A 21,652-nucleotide genomic window follows, 5' to 3' on the forward strand; every position below is an offset into this window, starting at 1 on the left:
CCCAGATTAGTCTCAAATTCCTGGCTTCAAGTGATCCTCTTGCCTCAGCCTCCCAAAATGCTGGGATTAGAGGCATGAGCCACCACACCTGGCCCCAGTCTGTATTTCTTTGGAAAAGAATGAAGTTTTAATCCTATTCCTTGGACCCGTTTTTTAAGAGAAAACGGGAGCTGCTCTACTTAATTGTAAACACTTTAGACTCCCACAGATGCAGACTGCAAGGACAGTCACCTTCTATTGTGTAGTGTGAACAATTTCCATACAAAAAGCAATTTCACTAACACCGTGGCTATCAAAAACAGCAAAACAAACTTATTTTTAGAAAAACAGGATAATGAAGCCTTCATTCATAGCAAACATTGTGCTGCAGGGCTATTTGGGTCTCCACTGCCAAATGCTGAACCAGCTCTATTTTAAACTTCGGTCCTCAAGTTCCCCAGCCAGAGCCCAGACAGCAGGTAGAGGCAAGACAGAGAGGGGAAGCCTGTCAGTCCCTTACAAGATTCAAGAGAGCCTGCGAGGGTAACCCAGACTGGTTCATCACTTGCCACCAGGGCTACTCGGACAGTGTGGTTTCACTCTTTTTGTGAAATTCATTTTAATCTATGGTTTTGAGGTTTTATAACTGACCCTGACTGCAGTCATTAAATAAACAAAAAAAAGGGGGACTCATCTATTTATATATACTCCCAGGAAACATTAGCATGTACCCTAACTTGCATTTCCTTTAGTTATCTTCCATGCTTTGTTAACAGAAAGTGCAAGTTGTCAGGAATTTACCAAAGGTTAAATTAGACAATCTGGTCATTTAGAACGCAGAATGCATTTCCCAGATGATAAACAGTGGGTAGAATTCCAGGCCAACCAATTTGATTCTTAATATGACAGGGAAAATAACAGTAGTCTTTAAACTTTATGTAATCACCACTCATAACATTTGTCCCAAGTTTCTCACTCTGAGATGCCCTGTCTCAGCCCTGGTATTGGCAGCAGGGCCCGCTTTGGTCTCTTGATACAAGCATGAGAGGAGAAGTGGGCAGGGCAGATTCTGATCTGGTCAGGTCCTTCTTTTGTGCCAACCAGAACCCGGATTTGGAGAGTGAGGTACCTTTCTCCAGCATGAACAGTAGCAATAACTTGCTAATTTTGCGCATGCACAAAGAAGGCAATTTATAAGGACAATCATTGGCCAGATTTTCTGAAATGGAGAGCAAAGAGCTGGGGATAAACTCCCCTGCCAACCATAAATGTAATGGAGTTGCTCGTAAGCCTGAGATTTGTAAATTCTCAGTGTTCTAAGGCTACCAGTCCTTACAATATCCACAGGTCAGAGCCAAGGTGATTCCAACAAACCCTTTCAGAGTTCATCTTTTGCAAAGCAGACCTCTACAGCCTTGCTTTTTAACAGTTCCTGAGGGCAAAACTTACAAGTAACACCAGCAGGAGAAGTGGTAGTAAAAACCTAGTCAAGGAGGCCATTATTTTTGACAGGTCTAATTTACTGACACTGTTAATAGCTAATTAACACATTAAGGTGCTGAGGCATGAACATATTTATTTAGAAGTTCTCTGAAGTATAATTTATAGTTAGTTCTCCTGGGAGAAATGGCAAGCATTCCCACTAGCAAAAATAGATGGCATACACTAAAAACAAGCTGGCTGAAAATTATTCTCAGCTGAAGTTCAAGTGGTACTTTGAAAGGAGTATGGGTTAACAATAAACAGAAATCATAAACTCATTCAACTGTGAAATTTTCAAATAGTAAAATACAGCGACTTTAAATTAATGAACTCTGTTGAAGGAAACCTTCAAGGTGTTCCTTAAAAGTTAAGTGTTTTCCAAATTATGTGTACTTTATTTTCAATTGCAAATCAGCAAAAAACGAAAACATCCACTTGGTGGAGACAATTTGCTAACAACACCTGTGCTAGTTGATGGATTTTTTTTTTTTTTTTTTTTTTTTTTTAGGGGGGAAAAAAATGTGCTTTTATTTTCCTGGTAGCTTTGTGTACTTCTGCAAATCCTTTGAGAGAACAGTGGTATGAGGAGGGCAGGAACTCCGAGTTTCACCTCTGGTGCTTCTATTTACCTGAGGTATGCCCTTGGTTATAGGACCTAATCTCTCTGAGGCTCAGCTCTCTCTTCTGTAAAACAGGGATAGCAGCACCTCCTTCACAGGATGAATCATATGGGTGTCTGCTGAGTAGTAAGAAAGTCATCAAAGCATCCCTTCATATTATACTACTACAGTGGATTCTAAGCAGAAATTAGAGCTGGGTTCTTAACATGGCATAACATTAAATCTAGACATATAGCTTTGCTAGGCCTCATTTTCCTTATAAGGAAAACAAGTGGCAATGATACCCCTAGAGGAGGGGAATCAGAGATTTCTTTATATAAGAAATTTAGGGCTGGGCGTGTGGCTCACACCTGTAATCCCAGCATTTTGAGAGGCAGAATCGGGCAGATCACTTGAGGTCAGGAGTTCAAGACCAGCCTGGCCAACATGGTGAAACCCTGTCTCTACTAAAAATACAAAAATCAGCCAGGTGTGGCAGTGGGCACCTGTAATCCCAGCTACTCAGGAAGCTGAGGCAGGAGAATCACTCGAACCAGGGAGGCGGAGGTTGCAGTGAGCTGAGATCCTGCCATAGCACCCTGTCCTAGGGGACAGAGCGAAACTTTGTCTCAAAAAAAAAAAAAGAAAAAGAAAAAGAAATTCAGAATAATGACCTCATCGTTTGACTCCAAGAGTTCTTCCACCTATCACAAGATAGGCAAGAGTCACAAGCCTTCTCTCTCCCTTCCTGGATTGTCTTCCCAATCTAGAGCTCATGCCTGGGTTTAAGGGCAGGGCTGTTCTACTCAGGCCACCATGGCAACTTTCTCCAAAGGCAATGTCAGGACCAGCACCCACCAGATATGGCTGCCCTGGGAATGCAAGGTAGAGAGGCCAAACAGAGGGGCCCTACCCTGGAAGCTTCCACTTGCAGGTGGGGGAATCAACTCCCCTCCACAGGAAAACACAGTTGCGTGATTTAACCCTCCAAAATGTTATTCTGAGAGATGCAGAAAAGTAAGTTTGTTTTGCGGTAAGAAATGCCCTCTTAAGCCACAGATGGCAAAGTCATCAAAAAACAGGCTGATAAATATGATTCTATTACAAAGTTCAAAGTCCTGTATGAGAAAAGGCACCATAAATTTAAAAGACAGACAATGGTGTGAAATTGCAACCTGCATAACAAATCAAGGACTGAACAAATCATCAAAACCACGAAGAAACAACAGAACCATGGACCTAAGATATGGATGCCAATTCACAAAAGAGAAAAAAACAAATCATCAGTAAATATATAATAAGATGGGTTTTGACCATTTTTATAACCTGTGATTTTGACCATGGCAATAAGGGAAATTCCAACTAAAGTGATAACAAGATAGCCGGGCATGGTGGCACACACTTGTAATCCCAGCACTTTGGGAGGCCAAGGAGGATAGATGACCTAAGGTCAGGAGTTCGCGACCAGCCTAACATGGTGAAACCCTGTCTCTACTAAATACAAAAAAAATTAGCCAGGTATGGTGGCACATGCCTGTAATCCCAGCTAGTTGGGAGGCTGAGACAGGAGAATTACTTGTACTTGGGAGGTGAAGGTTGCAGTCAGCTGGGATTGTGCCATTGCACTCCCAGCCTAGGCAACAAGAGCAAAACTCCATCTCAAACAAACAACAACAACAACAACAAAAAACCAACAACAAAAACTGGATTAACAGTGGTGAGAATGTGAAGAAGCAGGTACTTTCATACACTGTCAGTGGAAAGTAATTTGACAGTATGAACTGAATATTAAAATGCATGTGTATTCTACTGCTCTTACAAAACCATGTCTCAGTGGAATGGAGTCTTCAGAAATATACACACGTACAAAGAGGTGACTATAAAGATTTTCAGTAAAGCACCACCAACAAAGAAAAGCTGGAAAAGGTCCAATGTCTACAATGAATCCATGGTTAACTAAGCCATTTTATGCAGTTTAATGAATATACCATGCATCGGTTACACAGAGTCACTTCTATTAACTACTGACTTGGAAAAATATATTAAAGTATTGTACAACAGTAGGTAGTGTCATGCCATTTATGTTTTTAAAAGTCATTTTTTTAGTCACATGAGCACACAGAAGGACCATTTTGCAAGTTGGATGGCATATAAATGTCACTCCTCTCTGCTCTCCTAACCAGGACAACTATTCCTACTTCCTCTTCACTCCCTGATCTGCTCCCAAATAGGTATGGTACCACCTCCACTCTCACTGCAGACATGTAAGAGAAAACTTTATTATTCTGCACTTAATAATATTCGTAGAGCATTTATTTCCTTCTCTCCTTTGTCCCCCAGCTGTCCTACAGAAGGAAGCATACCTATCTGGTACTATCCCAGGGAACAATAGAAGAGTGTTACAACAGAAGAGTGTTCAGAGGACAGTAACATATTGCTGACTATAAACCACAGAAACAAGAGAATGCCTGTTCATCTACCTGGATGTGTGCTCTACAAACCACAGAAAACTCAACGGTAATGCTGGGGGAATAAACACTGTTCTGGCTGCTTATTTTACCTAACAGGACACGGACCCGGGCGCCACCCTTCTAAAACTAGATGCGTATTCTTTATACGGAGGTTCCATCAAATACCACGTTGAGCAACAGTTTGCTTTTCGTGGCAAACCCCATCTTAGAGGAATCAATTCTTTTCTTTCATTTACACAGCTATGTAAACAAAAACTGCAAGTGCGGTAATAAAAGAAAAAGAAACACCTGAAATCTAGAAATACATAACGTAAATAACTTCTCTTAAGTTTCTGCCGGGATCCGTTTGCTGTAAAATCCTGGAAGCAAAGAGCCTAGAACTTGGGCAATCACTGGGACCGGGCTGACATCAGCTGTTGTCTTGAAACTCAACAGAGCCAGAGTTCTGTGTGAATATCCACCAGCTGCTACCAGCATAAGGCCTAACCGGAGCGACGCAGGTGAACCTCTACAAAGGAATAACCCAGGACAGCAGCAGGCAACCGGGGACTCGGATGCAGAACTAGTCAGCTCCTGGGCGCCACGCTCGCACCGCCCAAGATTCCCTACCCTCTGCCGACTCACTGCGGCACCGCAAGGGCTATTATTTTCCTGAAACTCGGAGGCAGTATTTGCAGTGTTGCCTCGGCGGACAAGTTTGTAGAAGCTCTTTAAAGGGAAACAACAACAAACCCAGCAATATGTTTTCCCCCTTCCAACCTCGCACCCCCCACCCCCGCCTACTTTTAAAAGAACCAACGAAATGGCTCAAGGGAGGGCAGGACAAGCGGATTTGGCTTGCAATGACAGCGTTTTCATCAGAACCCAGCCTTCGGGGAACGTAGGGGAGGTCATCCCTGCAGCATGAACTGTGGGTCCCAGCGGTCACCAAGATATGGGGGGTGGAGGGGCAGCCGCGTCCTCGACCCTCAGGACGGCAAAGCTCCCCCATCCCCCGACGCCTGGGAGTCACCAACCCGGGCCTGTCTGCGTGTCCCCCCTCCCGGGGTCCCGGGCTCGAACAGGCGCCCCGCGAGACAGCCGTCAGGAGAGGACGGGCACCAGGGACCGTCCCCGGCTCCCTGAGGCCCTGTGGAGAGGGACGGGGCGGGCCTCAGAGGAGTCCAGTCCGGGGGTCCCGCTGGGAGTATTGGGGACCAGAGGGCGCCCAGCGGGCTGGCCATCGAGGAGGGAGGGCCGAGGGCGGGGGCCGCGGGGATGCAGACCGTCCAGCGCCAGCATGGAAGGGAAGTCCTTGCAGTTGGAGACGCCCGTGGAGTCGGTAACGCACGCCTTCCACAGGTTGGCCCAATAGGTGGCGGTGGTGATGACCGTGCCGTCAATGGTAGACACCTTCCAGTAGTCGGTGGGCAGCGTGGAGGACACCAGTACCCAGCCCGAGATGGAGACCATGAAGGCGATGATCTCCGAAGCCGTGCTAGCCATGCCGCCCGCTGCAGCCCTGCTCGCTCTAGCACTCCCACTCTGCGCCGCGACCCCCGCACTCCCAACCCGGCGGCTCTGCCTCCCGCCTCCGCCCACTGTCCCCGCCCACCGCCCCGCCCACCGGACCCGGCGCCAGGGGGCGCGCGCGATCCGGCACACCCATGCCCCGGCCCGTGGGGGGCTCAGAGGGCTCGCGATAGCTCACCTGATTCTCCACCTGCAGCTGGTCAGCGCCCGCGTGCGGGAGGAAGGCCGGCCTGCGCTCCCCTGCGCTCCCCCGCGCCGAAGGGCTGCGGAGAAGAGCTCGCTTGTTGGAGTGGCTCAGGTTCAGACTGGCACCGGGTGTGGACAGCCTGCTGCGCCCCCACCTCATCACCCCGACCCAGCCCTACCCAAGGCAAATAGCTTGGCTTCCTGACTACCTTGTAGAAGCAAAGCAGGAAAAGCCTTTTCCGTGCCCTGAAAGGACACGGTTTGGCAACTCAGCCCTCGGTTTGCTGAACTCTAAAGGTTTGCGTGCCACGCTTGTTTGGGTGACTCTGTTTGACTTGTCAAGGAGGGATCACTGCAGATTCTGGGCTGGAAACCGGCCTTGCCCTCAAAACTCTGCAGTTCTTTTTGGCCTGGTGGTATGCGGAAAGTCCTGGCAAAAAGGTACGTGGCACAGGGCTAAAGTCAAGATAGCAGCAGATGGGGCATCCTGACAATCTTGATCTTGCTGGTGTACTCATACCAATGCACTACACAGGGGGCATTTGTTTAACACATTTTCCCTGTAGGTCCATTCCAGCGCCCAGGTCTATGAAAGGACGCTGCTATCCCAGTCAAAACTGCCATCTTGACTTTTTTGTTTTTAAACCACCTCCACCTCTCACGCCTAATTGAAATATAAACTGATTCATTCCTTCATCCCTACATTGCTGTCTAAAGGTAAACATAACGATCAGGGTGTACTTCTGGCTCCTGAAGCCACAAATCTGGGCATAAATGAGAGAACAAGGACAGTGGGGTTATTATTTGTCCACTTAAAAGTTCTTGCAGTCCTTGGTATGAGCTTCCAGGGTTCACTTGTTGCCAAAAGTAACGAAAGGTCTAAAACCTATCAATCAGTCTGCTGTGATAAATCTCGTACTAACCCTCTGTGTCACTATCTTTAGGTAGAGACACTCTGGTTCAATGTGAAGAATTTCTTAATTTCCTTTTGTCATTTTTTTTTTTTTTTAACCAAATGGGTGCCCAGTGAAATTAGAAGCGACAAGGTAACTGGAGAAGAAAGGAAGCTGGACATAGAATCATCAAAACTTAGATGGGAAGAACCACTGGAGACCAGCAGGACACGCTCCACACTCAAAATAATTATCCTGTCTATTTCTAGAGACGATGTTTAGCCCATGCTCCACCCTTCAGGACCTGCAGTTCAGCGCATGGCAAAATATCTACTGTGTTTTTTCATGTTTTGACAGCCCTTTTAAGAAAGTTTTTCTTCCTATTGAGCCCAAATCTGTCTGTCTTCAATGTCTATCTAAATGCTGTAATCTGTGCTCTGAGAACACAAAGTAAGTCCTACTCTTGCAGCTGTGCAGCGGCTGGCAGGTGGTGGGCTTCTATGTGCTTAACAGTCCCACCGCTTTCATGAATGGGTACAAGGGTGACGATGCAGACACAGTTACCCTACTGTTCTGCTCTGAACCCCAACTTGTCCTGATGTATCATGTTAGGTTCACTGGTAAGCTAAACTTAAAAACCGAGTTTGAGAAGTATCTTCCTAACCTCTTTTTTCTCATCCTCCTTGCTATGCAAAGCAGTCACCTTTGAGCAATGACTACAAAGCATCCTCTATTCTTTTGTATGGCTTGCCTTTTCAAAGTGTTTTATCATCTGTTTTTTTGGCCTCCAGCATATTTCCACTATTATTTCTATGCCATATTCCTTTCTGAATAATCTGCCTATTTATGATCCAATTACTATTTGAAAAACACAAAAACCCATTAACCATAACACTTCTTACTGATTTTTCTAAAATTACAAATTACACAAATTTAATACTTTATTTCCTGGCCTTGTTTGATAGTCCCTTTGTTTACTGTGACTTGCCTATGGTAGGTACTCACTAAATTGATTATTTCTTTGTTTTTACCAGACAAAACCCTGACTTACTTTTGACACAAAACAAGTGTAGTGCTGTGACCTTTAAGACTCCAGCACTTCCTAATTTATCACCTAGTTGGCTATAAATTCCACTGTGTTGGGATCCAAAGGCACATTGTTTGTTTTAAAGAAAGAACTTTGAAGAATGGTTTGGTGTTTTAAACCAGTCTTCAAAGTTTATTTCACATATAATGTAGTTCTACCTATCATACTTTAAAAATCCATAAACCCAGATTACCGTTGCAACATAGCATCCAGAGGAAACAAATTCTGAATTCCAACTTGGAACACTCTTCTCTCTCTGCTGCGTCGCCACACCAGTGAAGCCAGAATCTCTGGGGGTGGCCATGGTAGCAGTATTTCCAAAACTTCTAACGTGTACTCAGGCTGAGAACCACAGCTCTGACTGGTTGAGCTTTGTGTATATGTGTATAAGCAGTTAATTTAGCATAACACATGGTGGTATGCATCACAGGAAGAAAGAATATTAATCTCATTGTTGAAAACTTTGAAAAAAGAAATACTCTATTACTGTAGAGATTGCAACACACAATTTCAACTTAAAAGGGATTGGAAACACCACAAACAATCCATAAATTAAGACTTAAATGGCAGCACTATTAGTTCCTTTGCCAGCTAAAACAGACTAGGGTCGTCATGCCTGTGGACTTTTTAAATTTTCCTTTCTCCTTTCTATGAGGTTGGACAACCCTAAACTCTTTTCTTTTTCTTCCCTAGAATGTACTACATAGTTACTGTGGGAAGCTGTATATTAGAGGCCATGAAGTGCCTGACCAAAGAATGAAAAATGTTAACTTTCTTTAATACCTAGATAATAATTATGTAATGAATCAAACACTTTTATTTTAGAATGTCTTATATCTCATGCTTCTCAAGCTAGTTTAGTCAGGAGAATTCTAAAGATATTATGGAGTAGCATATAATCTAAAAAAAGAATGTCCAGAAAATAAAAATGGACCAAATAGAGATTTTTGAGAAGAAGTAATGGATAAATGGCTTGTTTTGCTTTAAGATTATACAGTTCCCAAATAACCTTTGCAGTTAATCTGCAAACTGATTTATAGAGTACTTTTGACTGATAAATGCTTCCTTATTTTCTTTAGGATTCAGTTCACTGAAATTTCATAACAGACTATTCTTAATTTAAATATAAAAGTGAATACATCAAAAAAGTTGCCTCCTCTAAATTATTCAAAGTAACATCTTAGTTAACAATAATTTAGTCTTTACAAAAAGCTGTAGATCTTTTCCAATATGAAAACTGCTAACTGATCTATAAATTAATAAATTTGACCCAAAGACATATAATGCCCTGAAACATATTCTGAACCTTTCCACTTTTGAGGTCTAAGTCACTGGAATTAGCGTTGAAAATTATTTCTTTGGCTTATTATGGTTATTAAGGAGAAATAGAGGATTTCCCCCACCCTGGGGTTGTTCAGTAGGAGTGAAAACCAGTTTAGCCAACTAAACAGGAGATTTGCAGAAATTCCTTACTTGAGATTTGGTACACCTACCAAGCAACACAGGTGTGCCTTTCAATAGCTCAAGGATTTTCTAAGCATCACATTTGGTTTCAGTATACATTAGCTCCTTCCTAGATTCCAGTGAGGTGGCGTGCTGCTAATCAGGTGGGAAGAAACTGAATTCCTGATGATACTTGGCTCCTAGGCAGTTGGTTTTTTTAACTAAAAAAAAAGAAAAAAAAACCGCCCAGGAGCCAAGTATTGTTACAACGTGTTAAATAAGACATTCATGCTGGTACCAAGATATTAAAAGAGCATATCTGTGTTCTTTTTCCTTCCATTTTCCCTAACATTTCATTTATCTTAATGCTTTAAGCAAATCCAGTGATATTTGTAATTACTTAGCATGAAAGCTACAGAGTGATAGAAATAGTTAGGAATGAACACTTCTTCTCACCATTGCATCACCATCATTTATATAAATATATATATATGATTGTTTTTGCAAATTATAACTATACAAACAGTTGCCTTATTTTGTCATTTGGCAACCTGTGAAGTCGTACTCCATCAGAATGTTTCTATGGGCCTATTACAAGTCAGTGCCATGTACCTTGTGGATTTGTTTTTCATGCATTCATTTGAAATACACTCATTCCCAATTCTAAATTATCTTAGGATCATCTAGACTCCTCTTGAGCCCCTTGAGGGGAGGGGTACGGTTTGGGTCCCAACAGGAATACCCTTCGAGCCTGGAATGACTCTCACTCTGGGATGCTAGAACCTTCCAGGGCTTGTAGACAGGTTGGGTACATTTTGTTTGTCCATAAGCACTTGATGAATATCAATTTAACCTCCCACCCAGGTCGGGGCAGTATGTTAATCTATATGTTTTGGGCAAGTGATTTTATGTCTCTGAGTTATAGCTCCCTCATTGGTAAAACAGAGGAGTTATTTTGGATAGCTTCCGAGACCACTTTCAACTCCAAAAACCCCTGAGTCTAGGATTCCTGACGAACTCAGTCATTCACAGAAAACATCAAGGAGAGGAGAGGAGCAGTTTTCCTTTGGTGTCTTGATTGTTTTATTCCCACTCACTTTCTGCCTCTCTCCTTTGCTAAATTTAAAGGTGGCGTCCACATAGATGTGTCTGTGGGAGGCAGTGCATGGAGAAAATCTAAAATCTACATGTAGATTTATTGTCACTTTTTCCTTCTGTTTAGGAGAAACGTGATAAGGCATGGTAGTTTCATTCACTTAAGAATCAGGGAGATATAGTGGACAGAGGGTAGATGATGTAACCAGAAAGATGTGAGATAAAATTCTACCTCTGAATGCCCTTGGGCAGGTCCCCTAATCTCACTCAGCATCACTTCTTCAAGTATAAAGCGGGACTAAATGACAGCTTCTTTCTTTCTTTTTTTTTTTTTTTTGAGACGGAGTCTCGCTCTGTCGCCCAGGCTGGAGTGCGGTGGCCGGATCTCAGCTCACTGCAAGCTCCGCCTCCCGGGTTTACGCCATTCTCCTGCCTCAGCCTCCCGAGTAGCTGGGACTACAGGCGCCCGCCACCTCGCCCGGCTAGTTTTTTTTTTGTATTTTTTAGTAGAGACGGGGTTTCACCGTGTTAGCCAGGATGGTCTCGATCTTCTGACCTCGTGATCCGCCCGTCTCGGCCTCCCAAAGTGCTGGGATTACAGGCTTGAGCCACCGCGCCCTGCCGACAGCTTCTTTCAAAGGCGTTGTGCGGTTTAGAGAGAATGTATATGAAGGACAGGAATGTAGTAGCTGCTTAGTAAATAATGAATATTATTTAGTTCACTCATGCCTCTCATTTCCTTGTGTCTCTTTAAAGAGATAAAATTACATTTTTCATAAAAGTGGTATTAGTCAGACTGACAGCAATTAAGTGAGTAAGGATGAAGTGTATTGCAAATCTCAAAGTAGGAAAGCAGAAAGTGTGGAGTCAAATGCCAACACGGAAGGGGCTGGTGCCCAGAGTGAGGGCAGAGGGAGGGAAACCAGGAAGCCAGAGCAGAGGTTAGTCCAGGGTAGCAAAGGTGGTGGGGGGTGCGGGGCTTGCAAAGGAAAGTGAGAAATAAACCCGGAGGGCAGTTAAAATGTAAAAGGGTGAACAGCTGGGTGCTGTAATCTCAGCCCCTCCAGAGGCTGAGGCAGTGAGATCACTTGAGCCCAGGAGTTCCAGACCAGCCTCAGTAACACAGGGAGAGCCCCCATCTCTTAAAAAAAAAAAAAAAAAAAAAAAAACCAGCCACCTGTAGTCCCAGCTCTTCAGGAGCATGAGCCAGGAGTTCGAGACCAGCCTGCCTGTCTCTACAAAAAGTAAAAATAAATGAAAGAAGTGATCAATTATAAGGCAGAGAGAGTAAGGGGAACAGAAATTGCAAAGAGAAAAGCAAGGGGCAAGAAATAAAGATAAAGGAGAGAAGAAGCGGGAAATCAGAGGGAGACCGCACTGGGATGAGAAGCTGAGCAGAGGACACGGAGGACAGAGTGAATGATTTCCATATCCCTTGGTTTTCTCAATGACTAGGTGTAAGGAGTGGGAAGCAACAGTCTAGTGTCTGTTACCAAATGGAGATACTTGCTCCTCTCCCCGGTCCTCACGACAGAGCAGGTGCAAAGTTTATTCCAAACTACGTCAGAAGTCCCAAGTTACCATGTGGCTCACATTGTGGGGAAAATCAGAGGAAGTTTAAAATGAATCACTTCAGGGTTAAAAACGCATGTTCTGACGAAAACATACCTATAAGCTAGTGCTTCATTTTGAGAGGTTTTTTTTTTCTTCAAAATGTAGGCATTCGCTCATTTCTATCTAATAAACACTGATCTTGTACCTTCTAACAACTCCATGCAATAGATACTATGTAATAAAAACTCCATGCAATGGGGTACTATTTTCATTCCCATTGTACAGAAGAGGAAACTGAACCACAGAGAGATTAAGTCACTTGCTCTGGAAGGTGGTGGAGGTGAGGTTTCAATGTAGCCAGCTCCAGAGTCTCCACTCCTTGTGAGAAGTTGCCTCCCGCCAAAACAACTCTTTGTAGTTTGTGTACAGAGTACGGTCAGTATCTACAGCGTGTGAACGAACATGCACAAAATGCATTAAGACAATTCTGGATAACTTGATTTAACTTTATTTTCAGGAAAATTGCTTGTATAATCGAGGTATTTGAACAGGGTACCTAGTTTCCTTACTTCATTTCAGTATATGTCTAGCTCTTGCAGTAGGTGAATTGAAGTTCAATAATATGCTGTTTAATGGTGTCCTGAGCAAGGGTCATTCACTATGTTAGTTTGGGCCTGGAACATTTTTCTTTGAGTTCACACACACAGTAAGAAGAGTTCATTAGAGAATTCTTAAATCTGTCTTCTGCGTGCTTTGAGCTCTGGCCTGTGCTCTCAGCCAAACGGAGCTGGCCCAGTGACTTGAATGGGAATGTTCTGCCAGTGAGCGCCCACCCTTCTTCCCTGCCATCCTGAGTTGGGGATGTTCTGCAGTGGGCATCGTTTACTGTGCTGTGGACTCTCCTTCTCATGTTCATTTTGTTTTCTGGTGAAAACATTTAAAAACCAATGGTTTTTAAATAGCCATAAAAATATTGTTATTTTAAAGGACATCAAACTAAGGTATACATTTTTATTTCTAGAATGCTGAAGTTAGAAAGGACCTTTAAAAAGTTACCTAATTCAATATTTTCAAATGAGGAAACTGGGACCCAGAAGCGGCTTCTTTTTTTCTTTTATTTTTTGAGATGGAGTTTCGCTCTCGTTGCCCAGCCTGGAGTGCAAAGGCGCGATCTTGACTCACCGCAACCTCCGCCTCCTGGGTTCAAGCGATTCTCCTGCCTCCCGAATAGCTGGGATAACAGGCATGTGCCACCATGCCTGGGTAATTTTGTATTTTTAGTAGAGACAGGGTTTTTCCATGTTGGTCAGGCTGGTCTCAAACTGCCTACCTCAGGTGATCTGGCTGCCTTGGCCTCCCAAACTGCTGAGATTACAAGTGTGAGCCACTGTGCCTGGACTCAAAAATGACTTCTTAATGCACATTAGGTCATAAAGCATATGTTGAAGTAGTATATCAATAGGAATAACATTTTGCATGTTATTAATATTTTTCAAAAATGTATACATCTGAAAAATTATTTGAGTTTGGTGCTGAAGAAAAATTTGAATTAGAAGCAAGATTTGAATAATATTTAAAAGTTGAGCCAGGCACAGTGGCTCACACCTGCAATCCCAGCACTTTGGGAGGCTGAGGCAGGTGGATCACCTGAGGTCAGGAGTTTGAGACCAGCTTGGCCAAAACGGTGAAACCTTGTCTCTACTAAAAATACAAAAACTAGCTGGGTGTGGTGGCGCACGCCTGTCATCCCAGCTACTTGGGAGGCTGAGGCAGGAGAATTGCTTGAACCCAGGAGATGGAGGTTGCAGTGAGCTGAGATCACACCACTGCACTCCAGCTTGGGCGGCAGAGCGAGACTCCATCTAAAAAAAAAAGTTGAAAACTACCCTATTTCATCTAGGTTCTCCTCAAAGATATATTTATGCCCCCCAATAAAATATTTACAAGTGTATTACTAGGAGGCTTTGTGATTCAGGTTCATGCAGTCGTCTGTATACATGACTTCTGAATAGTAACATAAAAAGAAAGGAAATCACAATGGAATTGTATGCTGATAACACGGCAGACTGAAAATAGACACACCTCTCTTTGTGGTTCAAAGCAATAGCTGTTTCTATGTTTGATTTAGGGTTTGTGAAGAATAAGAAAAAGATCTAAAGAACAAAGTTGATGTCATGTTTTTCCTGTATTATCATAACTGCCACACCTCTAGGATTTCTGGCATAAATCTTTCTGACAAACAACCATGCCCTGTGTCAGCTGCCTCCCACCATACAATTCATCCATATATGTAATCCTATAGAGTTAAGCAATGTTTTATTTCCAATCAAAATGCCATATGAAAGATTATATTGTGATTTTTTGACATGCTAAATAAAGCAGCCAGTGAAATTTGGTTAAGCAACCTGAATGATACTCTGTTTATTCTTGAGTTTCTAGAGTTCATATACTGTAGAGGAGAAAAGCAAATAATAAAATTTTATTATTTCATATTAATTTCCAGATGTGATTGAGAGGATTCAACAAATTAAAGAATAGATATTATAGAACTGGGTATACTATAGGCATTTGCTAAATGTTGTTGAATTTAATTTTATTAGTCAAAAAAGGATATATGATTAATATTGGTAGAATGTTAAGCATGAACTCTCAAAAACAAACTGTAAATGTCTAATTTTTATTTGCTCTTTTGAATATAATCTTCTAACATGAAGAAGGAATGTCATATCCTTTCAAACTAAAATCTTATAAATATAAGGCTTTGTCAGTTTATACTTTAAACAATTCTCAAACAATTGCTTTTTTTGCCTTTTACAATCGATTGCATATATGCATATAAATGTTTATCACTAAATAATTTTTCTACAGATAGTTTGGAATCACATAATATTAATATGAAATGAATAGAAAAACATGAGCTAATAGAAAATATGAACTAATAGAAAAACATGCTGCATTTTCCTAAATATGAATTTTAGGCATGAAATTTATGAATTTTCCTAATTCATAAACAAACTAATAGAAAAAACAAACTAATAGAAAAACATACTGCATTTTTCTAAATTCATAAATTTTATGAGTTTGGGAAATTTTATGAATTTTGGAAAATGCAGTATTTTTTTTTAGTCTGTTTTGCTATCTGGAATAGGTGTCTGGTAACTTCACTCACAGATTAGACTCACCAGTTTCTTATACTCTTTTTTCTAACAGCCAATTACTTTTGACTTTCAAGACTCTTTATTTCATTGGCTTAGGGAAAATCAAGCTAAGTTCTAAGTGTTATGTACCTCCACACTTCCACCTATTTTAAATGGCACCATTCTTTGTTACTTAGCACCTGAAAAGCTCTGGCTGACTCTCACTCTCAGGGCAGAAGACTTCTCAAAAGGGTGGATTTTATTTATTTTTTTTATTTTTTGAGACAGAGTCTCACTCTGTCACCCATGCTGAAGTTTAAGGGCGCGATTTCGACTCACTGTTACCTCTGCCTCCCAGGTTCAAGCAATTCTCATGCCTCAACCTCCCAAGTAGCTGGGGTTACAGGCATGCAACACCACCCTTGGCTAATTTTTATATTTTTAGTAGAGACAGGGTTTCAACACATTGGCCAGGCTGGTCTCAAACTCCTGACCTCAGGTGATCCACCTGCTTTGGCCTCCCGAAGTGTTGGGATTACAGGCATGAGCCGCCATGCCCAGCTTAAAAGGGCGGATTTTAAATTTCCGTATATACTGGTGTTTGCTTTACCTCTCGCTGGACAAATGTGAATGTGGGTTTGTACCATGATTTTTTTTTTTTTGCTATAGCCATAACTTGTATTTGTTATTTATAATATAATACATGTACTTATTATTATTTTTTTTTTTATTTTAGACAGAGTCTAGTGCTGTTGCCCAGGCTAGAGTGCAGTGGCACCATCTCAGCTCACTGCAACCTCTGCCTCCTGGGTTCAAGAGATTCTCCTGCCTCAGCCCCCCTAGTAGCTGTGATTATAGGCATGTGCTACTATGCCCAGCTAATTTTTGTATTTTTAGTACAGATGGGGTTTCACCATGTTGGCCAGGCTGGTCTTGAACTCCTGACCTCAAGTGATTCACCCGCCTTGGCCTCTATGTTCATAACTATGATTATGACTTTTAACTCTCATTTTAAAATTTTTTAGTGAACGTAGCATACATATTTCCAGTGCAGTATTTTATTTCTGGCCAAACTGGGCCAAAGATGAACCACACTTGTGGACATACTTCAAAATCACATTGAATTTCAAAGTATGTACATTCATACTCTACATCACATCATTCCATGTAGATGAAATAATAGTGTTTAAATGCTGTCACATTCTCCACCTGCCCTAACTCCTGTGGTTGCTGATATGGTTTGGATCTGTCTGCACCAAATCTCATGTAGAATTGTAATTCCCAGTGTTGGAGGTAGGGCCTGATGGGAGGTGATTGGATCATGGAGGTAGATTTCTCATGAATGGTTTAGCACTATCCTCTTGGTGCTATTCTTGTGATAGTGAATGAGTTCTCATGAGATCTGGTCATTTAAAAGTGTGTAGCACCTCCCACCTCACTCTCTTGCTCTTGCTCTGGCCATGTGCCCATGTGACATGCAAGCTTCCACTTCATCTTCCACAATTATTGTGAGTTTCCTGAAGCCTGCCCAGAAGCCAAGTAGATGCCAGCATCATGTTCCTGTACAGCCTGCAAAATCTAGCAATTAAACCTCTTATCTTTATACATTACCCAGTCTCAGATATTTATAGCTATGTGAAAATGGACTAACACAGTTGTGAAGTAACAAACATAGAATACAATTTTACATATGAAAAACATAAGGTCAACTCAGCCTTGGGAGTGTTATTGTTTGTTCTTAATCATTAAACTTGGGTGCAATGTATGGAAATAGCACTGGACTGGCATTTAAAGGACCTGCCATCTGTTCTAGCTGTCACTACCTTGCTATTCATATTTACATGTGATTGGGCCCATTTTTCCCATCTAAAAAGTGAGTGTGGGGAAAAAAGTGAGCGTGTCGAAAGGAGTCTCAAAAGCTCTGCCTAGCTCTGGTGATAGAGGAAGGAAATAAAAAATGCAATGGGAGAATATTGTTTCCTCCTCCCCTTCAGACAGTGCAAACAAAGGAAAAACAAGAAGGAACAGGGAGACAAGGAAAAGAACTAGAAAGAGAGGAAGGCCCAGACGCAGAGTGTGATGGGGTCATTGTACACATATGCAACTAGCAAGAGACAGAACCATGGAGAAATCTTTCTCACCACTCCAGAGATTTGCCCTTTAGTTCTCAAAGTTGGCTTAAGTTTGGCCCATACTTGCCCCAGCTGCCCCAGTTTCTCCTAATTATGCTCACTTGCGTATAGTTGCCTCTTAATTAGAAGCAAAGAACAGTAACCTACAGCCTGGTCATTCTGAATTCCTCCCTGCCTCCAACAAGTGTTACAAAGGAAAGGCAGACGAGTTCTATTTATTTTCTGCACAAGGTCTGATTTCCTGTACAACTATTCTCAGGCATTGGTGCCTATGTTTACTTTCATGGTTGGAATTAAGCATTTGTAGAAGGTTCCTCGGCAGGTTAATGACAGAGCCAGATTTAGCATGCACAGCTGCTGAATTCTCAGTGTGGGCCCTGGGCCACTGGGCCACGTGGTCATTCCACCCGGTGTTCCAAGTCAGATTCTTGTTAACTGCAAGCCACTTCCTAAGCCAGTAGTTGTGAACAAGCTTTATTAAACATGACACATCCACAAGAGCCGAACACCCAAACCTCAAAACTTGAAAAATACTACTTATCTCTTCCAGTTCTAAGCAAAAAGTATCACATAGTAGTAAACTGGTATCGTCAGTGTCAGTGGAAAAAAGCAATGTCTTCCCCCAACCCCCAATAAAACTATACTCTGTCAATTACTCAAGCCATTAAGTTAGACTAACAGGCTTGATCATATTTTACAGGTGACAAACGTAGCCAACGTTAAGAATTAACATTACTTCTCATTTCCCAGTCAGAGCCACTAGCTAGCATGCAATTTTTGTTTAGTTTTTTGTCTGATATTGTCAAAGAATGCATATATGCCAAGTATTTGCTATCTAACGCATATTAACAACTAAAAAGTGGTCTTTTGTAACTAATGTGAGCAGTTCTTAAAAGTAAACATTTTTTTTTTGAGACAGAGTCTGTCTCTGCTCTGCTGCCTAGGCTGAAAGCTCCGCATCCCAGGCTCAAGCGATTCTCCTGCCTCAGTCCCCATCAAGCAGCTGAGATTACAGGTGCATGCCACCCCGCCAGGCTAATTTTTATATTTTTGACAGAGAAGAGGGTTCACCATGTTGCTCAGGCTGGTCTTGAACTCCTGACTTCAGGTGATCCTCCCACCTTGGCCTCCCAAAGTGCTGGTATTACAGGAGTGAGCCACCTTGCCCGGCCAAAAGTAAACATGTGTTAAAGGGTCAAGATGATCTTTTGAAAGCTGAATAAAATACTGTACTCTATGGGATGCTGCAAATTTCTATGGAAACGAGAATTATAACTATGGGAGCTGAAAATAATGAGTGCCTTCTTTAGTCAACAGTTTTTCTAAAAAAAAAAAAAAGGAATATGTAAGGGTTCTCAGGACAATATTCTGGAAAGGTAGAAAATGCAGTTTCAATAAGAAATAAAGCCATCTCGTAGTTAGCTTTTTATTACTAACTTACCTTTATATATTATTCAAGCCCTTAAATAATGCAATAACTTTCTTCTAGCTGCACTTTTCTAATTGACTCCTTTAAAATTTTTATCATAAAATCAGATTCATCTTCTAAGCAAATTAATTCAGAACACGAATTTTACTCCAATGAATACAGCAAACCTTTTAGTCATGTACCAACTAAAAAGTGATCATTTGAGAGAAGGCATATTGAAACAATATTATATTTCCACATGTCTCAGTATAAATACTAAAGGTGAAAACAGGTTCAAAATTCAGTTGTAATGCCAGCATCCTCATGTTTTCTTCTGTGTTGTTTTATGAGTCCAGTGACTTTGGTTCCTTTCTACCCTCTACTTTGACATTGCTGTCCTCAAACATTTGATCTGGTTTCTATTCTTGGAGAGCTATAAAATGTTTTAGAAATGTAACAAAGTTCAGCTGGGCGCGGTGGCTCATGCCTGTAATCCCAGCACTTTGGGAGGCAGAGGTGGGTGGATCACCTGAGGTCAGGAGTTCAAGACCAGCCTGGCGAACATGGTGAAACCCCATCTCTACAAAAATACAAAAATTAGCCGGGCATGATGGCGGGTGCCTGTAATCCCAGCTACTCAGGAGGTTGAGGCAGGAGAATCACTTGAACCCAGGAAGCGGAGGTTGCAGTGAGCCGAGATTGTGCCATTGCACTGCAGCCTGAGCAACAGAGCGAGACTCCATCTCAAAATAAAAAAAAAAAAAAAAAGAAATGTTACGAAGTTCAGCATTATCAAACAACTTGGGTACTTACAAATCGCCTTCTCTGTGGAGTCTACAGGAATGGAATCTAAGGTGTTAGGGTTGTTGCCATAAGGTGGTACAGCAGAACAATGGTGTTGGCTATAGAAGCAGGCAGAGGAAGAGGAGGAGTCATGGCCTCAGAAATCCAGAAAACAAAATGTGATCCAGACTCTACCCTATAGAAGAAGAGATCAGATCTTATGGTCAGGAAAGGAGGAAGCTGGCCAAGATGCAGTGTGAGGATTACAGAGCGAACACACACATTGACCTTGCAGCCGCATGGGGTGCATGATGAAGGCAGGTTTGGCCACTGACAAGTGGAAACCAATATGATGAATCAATTGATATCACTCTATCATCATATATGGAGAGGAGGTATGAATGCTCGTTGGAAATTCATAGAAACAGTTTGTTGGCTGCATGCAGTGGCTCACGCCTGTAATCCCAGCACTTTGGGAGGCTAAGGTGGGTGGATCATGAGGTCAGGAGTTCGAGAGCAGCCTGGCCAATATAGTGAAACTAAAAATACAAAAAATACTAGCTGGGCGTGGTGGTGGGCACCTGTAGTGCCAGCTAGTCTGGAGGCTGAGGCAGGAGAATCGCCTGAACCCAGGAGGCAGACGTTGCAGTGAGACAAGATTCTGCTACTGTACTCCAGCCTGGGCAATAGAGAGAGACTTCGTCTCAAAAAAAAAAAAAAAAAAAAATGTCAGTGGGTCACAGATTTGTAATCAAATGAAAGCTGGAAATAATGCTTGGCTCTTGTTGTCATGTTGGTTCTCTATCAAAAATTTCTGCAGATCTACTTGGCAATGTCGTTTTAGACTGGTACATAAAAAGGGACTATGAATTTAGCTCTGCATTTGCCCTCATTTAGTGCTGTTTGTATGTTGCCACTGGAGAATGTAGTTTTGGGTTCTAGTTGATAGCCACCAGTGCTAATCAATTGGCAGATAAAGTTTCAGGGATTCTCTACTTATAATTGGTTTCACTTTTAGGGTCTGGAGGCCAATCCGAATTACCCAGGTGAATGTTTGTTACTCATGGGTAGTTCATGGCTACCGCACCCCAGCAAATTACCAGGCAGGTAGGTGTGATGAAAACCCTGGAATTTGGAATCCAAGCCAGTTACAGAAGCAAGAATAAGCACAGGACTTCAGATTTGGAAATGCCCTTCTGTGGAGTGAAGTTGTGCCCTAATCTATATATTTCAAGTGCAGAATTTGGTTAAATGAATTTCTGTTCAGTAACGGAGAATTGTGGTACATTACTACCATTCAAAAATGGTTTCCTCTTTGCACTTCCTTCCATTTACACAGTTCATATTTATGACACCCAATTCTACTTCAGCACCTCTTTGGCATATCGTCCCCATCAGAAAACGTACACAAATTATGGTGGGACTCAAGCTAAAGGAATAGCTGAGACCGGAATCCACTTGATTCCCTCTGTTCGCAATTCATACTGCCTCCTGTTTGCAAGAAGAGCCGTGCATACTGGGCATTCATTGAATTATGAATGTTTCCAGCTCTGGCAACAAAACAAAAAACCAACAACCCCCCCTGCCGAAACTGATTAGCTATTAACCAACCTCACACAAAGTCTGAATTATATTCACTTCATTAGGCATTCTTTAATCTGTGGTAGAATGGAAATACATCCTAAAATTAGAAGATTGTAAACAGAGAGGTTTTTTTTTTCCCCACCCACTTAATGTTTAATTTTAAAATATTCTATCTTAATTTGATTTGGCTACCCAGAATAGAAAAATGTTAGCTTCAACTTACTTCTTAACTTCAGCAAGGCTTAGCTCTTCTCTGAAACTCCTCTGAAGAAGCAAAAGGCTCTTAATTAGCACACACACCACAGAA

The 21,652-nt window shown here is 42.1% G+C and overlaps 1 protein-coding gene across 4 annotated transcripts in view; it reads right to left on the minus strand.

Annotated features, from left to right (window-relative positions):
* The window catches only part of CLDN10 (claudin 10), a 129,022-nt gene that overhangs the window by 19,145 nt on the left and 88,225 nt on the right, over positions 1-21,652 (minus strand). The window contains exon 1 of one of the 4 annotated variants that reach the window (XM_033177420.1): positions 5,797-6,107. The exons of the other annotated variants lie outside the window; for them this stretch is intronic. Within the exon in view, the coding sequence (XP_033033311.1) occupies positions 5,797-6,016 (220 nt within the window). The 5' untranslated portion in view covers positions 6,017-6,107. Of the gene's footprint in view, positions 1-5,796; positions 6,108-21,652 lie in introns of those variants that run through there. 4 annotated transcript variants of the gene reach the window in all.

This window comes from Trachypithecus francoisi, unplaced genomic scaffold, assembly GCF_009764315.1.
Source record: "Trachypithecus francoisi isolate TF-2019V2 unplaced genomic scaffold, Tfra_2.0 Lachesis_group18, whole genome shotgun sequence".
Classification (NCBI taxonomy): domain Eukaryota; kingdom Metazoa; phylum Chordata; class Mammalia; order Primates; family Cercopithecidae; genus Trachypithecus; species Trachypithecus francoisi.